Raw genomic sequence first — 7,584 nt, 5'->3', positions numbered from 1 at the left:
TATACCTCTCTTATGTTCATTTTTTTTAATCTGTACACAAACATGAAGCCATTGTGAGTCAAATTAGTGAGGATTTAGAGGTCAAAGGTCAAACTCTGGGTTTCAACCTGCAGCGTTGGAGGTGGCCGGTGGATTCAAGATATCTTTAATTCTCCTAAATGGTAGATATCTACATTGCCACAGTTAGGGGGGCCAGAGGGGCCTATAACCAGCCCCTCTATTGTCACAGTGAACATAAGTAGAGAAAGTTCTCATCAGAAGTGGGCAAAGTAAGGATATCTACATAATAAATGGACCAATTATTCTTCCTCTTTGTTGCAAAATGAGCAGTCAAAGGAAATATCAACTATTAAAAAATCATTTCTAAATGCCTCATTCAAAAGAGCACTACATGTTTCCCTCAAAAGTAGGTCCTCCCCCTCTTCCCTGCCACAGAAAATGGGCGTCCTCACATTCAGTAATCCCGCCCACGCTGGAAGGAGTAGCTAGAAGACTTCTGCTTACCTGTCACTGCTAAATTCATGCGTAATAATCTTGAATTGATCATTTGTTAGTCTGACTCCTGTCCTGACAGGAGGGAGCATCTTGAGCTGTATTTGTTTAAGCATGGACAGCGAGGGGAGAAAAGTGGTGGTCTGTGACAATGGGACAGGGGTAAGTCAAACAGTGTCTATATTGTGCTAAGCAGTAGTTCGACAGTTTCTTTTTTCTATTAGATATTAGCTTGTATTAGTGTGTTATCTTCAACCCGTCACACTGTGCCTCATGCAAAACCTGCACCAGCTGTGTTAAAAATCTGTTTTATTTTGCTCTAAGAAGGTAAAAGTTTGCTTCTGGATCATTTGCAATGGTTCACATCTGAAGGGTGTGAATCGGTGTGCATACTGCAGCGTGATTCCACATCTGTCTGGACTTGTCACTCTGCCTCTAAATGTGCAGCCATAAATGGTTGTGATGCTTTGAACTGAGCAGCAATTGGGTGAAAAGCAGGAAGAGAGATTTGAGATACTAAAACGTCAGGAGTGGCTCTTCAGTATTGTACTGTGGCATGTAAATGTTGATATATGTTAGGACAAAACAAGTTATGAACCCGTAAACTGGCTGTATTCTTTTTTTGTGCCTCCTCTTGGAATGTATTGCATCCCTCCAGGCTAAGGAATGTGTCCTTCAACAAAGACAAGTTGAGACAGTATGAGGTGTAGCCATGACAGGCAGAGAAGCAGCAGTGAATTGCAGGCCATTTAAAAGCAAGATGTTTTTCTCTGTGCTTGCCAAATGAATTATTTCACATGCTTACACAAAATGTAATGAAATTGCAATTGCATTGTCTGATAAATAATCTGGTAAATGCATCAGGATAATACACTCTGGGACAGTTTCCTGGATACAGATTAAGCTTTGTGTCGGATTAAATTGAATGGAAATGATCCATTACAAAAGGCTTTAGTGCAGGAGTACAGACATATATGTTAACAAAAACTGTATTCACACATGTTTCATTCTCACATCCCTCCCCAGTTTGTCAAATGTGGATTTGCTGGATCCAACTTCCCCGACCACATCTTCCCTGCCATGGTGGGTCGACCAATCATACGATCAACCACCAAAGTGGGAAACATTGAGATAAAGGTGAGATTACTTTAAATCAGAGGTTCTATAAGAGCTGATAATCCTATTTTACACGAACGTTCGTGGCTAACAATCGGACCGTACAGTGTGAGCACATAAATCGTGAGCTTTGGCTTTACGACAAACAATCTACTCGCACAGTAGGAGTAGGAGTTACACAACAACTTTTTCCTTAATCGTATAGTGTATGCCAAGCTTTATTCTTTGATCATATATTACCTGATTTAAACATTACATTTTGTTGTAAGGCTGACTGTGTTAAATGGGACATATCATTCTCCTTTTCAGGTTCATACTTGTATTTTGGGTTTCTACTAGAACATGTTTCCATGCTTTAATGTTCAAAAAACACATTATTTTTCTCATACTCTCTGTCTGAATATACCTGTATTCACCCTCTGTCTGAAACGCTCCATTTTAGCGCCTGTCTCTTTAAGACCCCCCTCCTGAAAAAGCCCAGTCTGCTCTGATTGGCTGAGAAAAATACAGTGCACCTTTGCAAAGGTAGTTCTCAAGCTGTGGTTGATATATTCTAATGTGTTGAATCACATGTTTTCTGATCTAGACAGCCCACAAAAACTGACTTGGTTGTCTTATTTGTGGGTTGGTATTTGTGTTAACCACAGACCTTATTTCAGGCATCAAACTAAATCTAATTAAAAAAAACATTGACTTCCAAACGAGGGAACAGGAGGTGCTTAACTCATGTCCGGGTTTTAGGACTCATTCCTGTAGCACTCTTTTTATACAAAGATAAATTGACTGACCCTACAGAAAGGTCAGCTCGTATCTCTTTGCTGAGCTCCTCCTGTTCTCCCCCACCAGGACCTGATGGTGGGTGACGAGGCCAACCAATGCCGCTCCATGCTGGAGGTCTCCTACCCCATGGAGAACGGTATGGTGCGCAGCTGGGAAGACATGCTCCACCTGTGGGACTACACCTTCGGTCCCGACCGCCTGGACCTCAACCCACCAGAATGCAAGGTAGAGCGCAGCTGGGCAGATGTTGTACTCTACGCATCTTTAACAAAACTAATGCAGGAGTTGCTTTGCAAAATAATTGTGCTGCTAAATGTTGTGTTCATGAAGTAACAAAATAAACTAAATCTGTATGTTCTGTATTACAGCATTGTCTTCTTTAGCTGTAACGTGCAAGAATAAACTATTGTAAACATTTAATTTGCTTTTAAAACATTCAATCAGTTTGTATTTCATTTTTTTTTTACTTCTTCAAGATTCTGCTGACTGAGCCGCCCATGAACCCGACCAAGAACCGGGAGAAGATCACGGAGGTCATGTTTGAGAAGTACCAGTTCCACGGCATTTATGTGGCAATTCAGGCTGTGCTCACTCTGTATGCTCAGGGTAAGACATCAAATCCAGGGGCAGATTAATGTGTAATGGATTTAATCCTTTGTTCCTTTTAACTTTTTGATCTTGAGGTGTTGTTACTGAGAGCAAACTGTAATAATGGCGGGTTGGAAATCAAATCTCTAACTTCTCTTTCCTGTTCAGTCTGACCTCCAGGATTATTGAAAATGTTTCCTAAAATACTCTTTTGGGAATCGGTCCTGTCTACAGGTTTGTTGACCGGCGTGGTCCTCGACTCGGGGGATGGCGTCACCCACATCTGTCCAGTGTATGAGGGCTTTTCTTTACCCCACCTCACACGCAGGCTGGACATCGCAGGACGTGACATCACACGGTACCTCATTAAGGTGAGCCAGGAGACGCACCGTTCAGCTTCTGGGACGTAGAGTCTCAAGCTGTACCCGATTCGACTGTTATCAGGTCATTAAATAGGCGTTATCAGTCGCTATAAGCTCCATAGATGTGGGTCATTAGGGGCCTGCTACGCCTACTACGTTGTAAAAGTGAAAGCGAATCTTAAAAGCAACACGTTCTAACATGTTGTAATACTGAATGAAACGTCACTTTTTGAACACAAACTAAAATATTTCTTTAGGTTTAGGCGAAAAAACCTCACTTAGTTAAGTTTAGGGAATAACATCATGTTTTGGGTTAAAATAACTACACACTATCTATAGTACAGCACCTGACTTCCACTTCTGCTCCTGTCATAATTAGTACGATCGCTAGATGTCGCTGTCGTGTTTTTTTATACCTTCTTTTGGTGATCTACCATGTGAATAGATGATAAAACCTGCTAGTGGGTGTAGTAGGCCCCTATTGACCCACATCTATGGGGCTTATAGCGACTGATAACACATTAAATACCCTGACGAACAGTCTAATTGACTAATGTTGCGTATAAAGAAATGAGTAAAATTTGAGTAAAATTTGTTGGTAAAGATGCATGAAAGAAAAATGACTAATAAAAACACTCACCTTTTATCTTCCCGCCATCAGCTCCTGCTTCTCCGTGGTTACGCCTTCAACCACACGGCCGACTTTGAAACTGTGCGTATGTTGAAGGAGAAGCTCTGCTATGTGGGATACAACATCGAGCAGGAGCAGCGCCTAGCCGAAGAGACCACCTACCTGGTGGAGTCGTACATGGTATGTTGAAGAACAAAATGAACAAAACATGTGTTACATGGTTTAAGGTAAGTGTAATATAGCGTAATATTTAATTAGCGTACAAACATGAGAGTGGTATCAGTTCCTTTAAAGGTGCTAAATGCAAGATTGGGAGCATTGTTATTGTCTCCGCATGGCTCTCAACATGGCCACGGCTGAGTCACCGGCTCGCAGCTAACAGCGCTAACAGTGAAAACACCAGCACCAATACTAAAGTGTTAACCTGGGGGGAACCGGCAAGGAGGGTGAAAAGAGGAGCTGTCCCGCGTCATCAACGCGTCATATCTTTAGGGTACAACACATGCGCAGTAAAATCTGATCTGCCCTCGCCGAAATTGAGCCAATAGCAACAAACAACCACAGCTCCAGTTACACTCTGCATGTGTCACACCCCCAGAGCAAAACCATGTCCCAGCCTCTTTCAATAGGCCTTGGGAACCGGAGGGTGGGTGCTACGCTGCCCCAACGGCGCAACCAGTCGGGACGGCGTTATCGTCCGTAACCGCTGTATGAGAGCTGTGCAGAGCGGATTCCATGAGTTAGCAAGTAGAGCACGCTCACATGCAAAAACACGCACTAAAAGGCAATGAAAACAAAGCACGGAGAAGCTCGGATTACAACACACAGAGGGAGAGTGACTTCATTCTCTGCTCAGGTAGACATTACTCCTCTATATCTTTACATAGACAATAGTTGTTTGCTGCTATATGAATTGCTCTGGTTATCGTATAGAGAACCTTTAATGTCACTATTTGTAGAATTTGAACATTTCTGATTTTGGTGCCTTCCACTTGCTGTATAAGAAAAGACATGGCACACTGCTGCCATGTTGTTTTCTACAAAACTATAATCGGTTCCTTCTTGTGGTGCAGCTCCCTGACGGCCGGCAGGTGAAGGTGGGTGGCGAGAGGTTCGGGGCCCCCGAGGCTCTGTTTCAGCCTCATCTCATCAACGTGGAGGGAGCAGGAGTGGCCGAGCTGCTGTTTAACACCATCCAGGCTGCAGACATCGACCTCAGGTCTGAGGCTGCACTGCTGTCTGCACTAATGCCCTGCAGAAGACAAACAATGTCATTTTCTCATCTACAACCTGTTTCTGTTTCTGTGCAGGGCAGACTTCTATAAGCACATTGTTCTGTCCGGAGGGAGCACCATGTACCCCGGACTTCCATCCAGACTAGAGAGGGAGATCAAGCAGCTCTACCTGGAGATGGTGCTGGACGGAGACACTAAGAAACTATCAGTAAGAACTTACTAACACTATTTCTGCTTCGCTGGAGAATGATGCAGTGGGGTTTAAAATGTTAATAATCAGATTTTTTAAAAAGACATAAGCACCACGATGTTAGATAAGGTGTTATACAACTGCTGATCCTCTATAATACCTTTGCTGGAATATCACAATCCATCAAGGTTAACAACAATGTTATCATAATACATTTTCCACTCATTTAATAAATGTTACATAGCATTGACATAATAGCTCTTTTCGTAATAATAATGACGAAGTCCATTTACTCGCTTGTTCTGGAGCTTTCGACCATATCACATGGTAATAAAGACGAAGACTGAAAGTAAGAGAGCTGAAATTGTTATGTTACTGGTGGTTCCAAAGGCAAGAAAACACTGTTATTTTTCCATTGATATGAGTTCCTTTTTTTAATATAGAGCTGTGCAATACATTAGAACTATTATATTGTGAATTATTACAATTTTAAAACCAGGAACATTTAACTTTTTTATATTCAAAACCCAATATTATACTGTAATATTTGCTAAAAAAAAGTTTATATTGGCATATATTTTGTTAACCCGCTGAGACCCGTCGACTTTACTATCTTTCAGAGGCTGTAGGTTCAGAAAACATAAGTAATCCATCGGTAATAACCGTGTCATGCTGGCTTGTTGGGAAGGAGGCTAAATAACGCAAAAAAATAAGGCTACATTTTGGCGAGGAAAAAACTCGTCCCTTGACCTCTGACCTCAAGATATGTGACTGAAAATGGGTTCTGTGGGTACCCACGAGTCTCCCATTTACAGACATGCCCACTTTATGATAATCACATGCAGTTTTTTGAATGTAGTATAAGTATATAGTATAGTATTCTGCTGTTTTCCTACTGCAGTTGTACGAGCAGTTTTAACAAACAGAGAGGAACACACGGAAAGAGGGCGTGTATGTACATGTATGTTTCAATAACCTCTCCTCTCCTTTTTCCTCACCTGTGTAGAAGTTCAAGATCCGCATCGAGGATCCTCCCCGGCGTAAACACATGGTGTTCCTGGGCGGCGCCGTGCTGGCCAACATCATGAAAGACAAGGAATCCTTCTGGGTGAGCAGGGCGGAGTACGAGGAGAAAGGCCTGGCAGTGCTGCAGAAACTGGGAGGTGGAGTCAGATAAAAATAAAACTGGTGAAAAGGGAAACAACATCATCCAGATATTTCATTTTTTTACACCAACAGCTCACCTCTCATAGCCTGGCATGAAGCTTGTACTCGTGGCGCTCCTTCATTCCTGCTAGTGCTGGAACGATATTTCGATTAATCAGTTAGTTGACTGACAAAGAATTGACAGCAATTTTGTTAATTGGTTGTCATTTGTCAAGCTTTTCTCTGTTTCTATCATTGTAAAATGAACATATTTACCATCTGACAGTTTATAAACTAAACAATTATTTGATTAATCGCAAGAATATTTGAAAGATTAATTGGTATAAATAATTTTGTAGTTGCAGCCGTAATCCCTGCTGAGGTGAAGTTTTATAACTACATTATGATAGTGTTCATGTTGCATTATTTTACCATGAATATGTTTGGGGCACACTGAACAGACACAGTACATGGATACACTGTGACTACTAAATCAGCAATTTGAGGGCATTGTTTTTCTGTCCTTTTGTCCATAAATGTCCAGCCAAAATGAAAATATTTTGTTACATCCAATGAAACAGTCTAAACCCATATTGTGCTTTGTAAAAAAAAAAGGAAAGAATGAGAAATATAAATGATATATGCTAGAAAACGCCACCGACTGATGTAGAAAAAGTGTAATATGTTTAAAATGGTGAGCAATCACAAACCTTTGTGGGTCTGGATATTTCCTTTGCAAATTTTAAATAAATTTGATCAAACATGCTTATTAAGGTCATGTGTAAAAAGTGAGCTGTGCTTTCTCTGATATGTTAATAGCTGAAATAAAGACCAAAAAATATCAAATCTGTCAGGATGTCAACATTAGAAACCACAAATCTTGACTGAATAATTAGGGCTGTCAAAGTTAACGCAATAATAACGCGTTAACGCAAATTCATTTTAACGCCACTCATTTCTTTAACGCATTAACACAAGCTTTAGGTTGTAGCAGGCTCATTTTTAAAGTTAGAGTGACGGCATCATATGAAACTAGACCTAAGG

General features: G+C 41.2%; 1 protein-coding gene across 1 annotated transcript; it reads left to right on the top strand.

Annotated features, from left to right (window-relative positions):
- The first annotated feature begins 455 nt into the window (after positions 1-455).
- Positions 456-7,332, top strand: zgc:101810 (uncharacterized protein LOC493612 homolog). Its single transcript, XM_037759407.1, has 9 exons — positions 456-654; positions 1,519-1,629; positions 2,455-2,613; positions 2,865-2,994; positions 3,211-3,347; positions 4,000-4,149; positions 5,043-5,188; positions 5,280-5,412; positions 6,401-7,332. The coding sequence occupies exons 1-9, from the start codon at positions 607-609 to the stop codon at positions 6,569-6,571; spliced, it is 1,185 nt and encodes a 394-aa protein (XP_037615335.1). The 5' UTR covers positions 456-606; the 3' UTR covers positions 6,572-7,332.
- The last annotated feature ends 252 nt before the right edge of the window (positions 7,333-7,584 follow it).

Source organism: Sebastes umbrosus, chromosome 22 (assembly GCF_015220745.1).
Source record: "Sebastes umbrosus isolate fSebUmb1 chromosome 22, fSebUmb1.pri, whole genome shotgun sequence".
NCBI lineage: Eukaryota > Metazoa > Chordata > Actinopteri > Perciformes > Sebastidae > Sebastes > Sebastes umbrosus.
Note: the sequence above shows the minus strand (reverse complement) of the source record. Positions and strands in the feature narration are given on the sequence as shown.

Excerpts from the sequence above, each read along its gene's own strand:
- zgc:101810 (XM_037759407.1), top strand. The coding sequence starts at position 607 with ATGGACAGCGAGGGGAGAAAAGTGGTGGTCTGTGACAATGGGACAGGG. Across the intron at positions 3,348-3,999 it reads TCACACGGTACCTCATTAAG|CTCCTGCTTCTCCGTGGTTA; the intron begins GTGAGCCAGGAG and ends TCCCGCCATCAG. Across the intron at positions 5,413-6,400 it reads GAGACACTAAGAAACTATCA|AAGTTCAAGATCCGCATCGA; the intron begins GTAAGAACTTAC and ends TCACCTGTGTAG.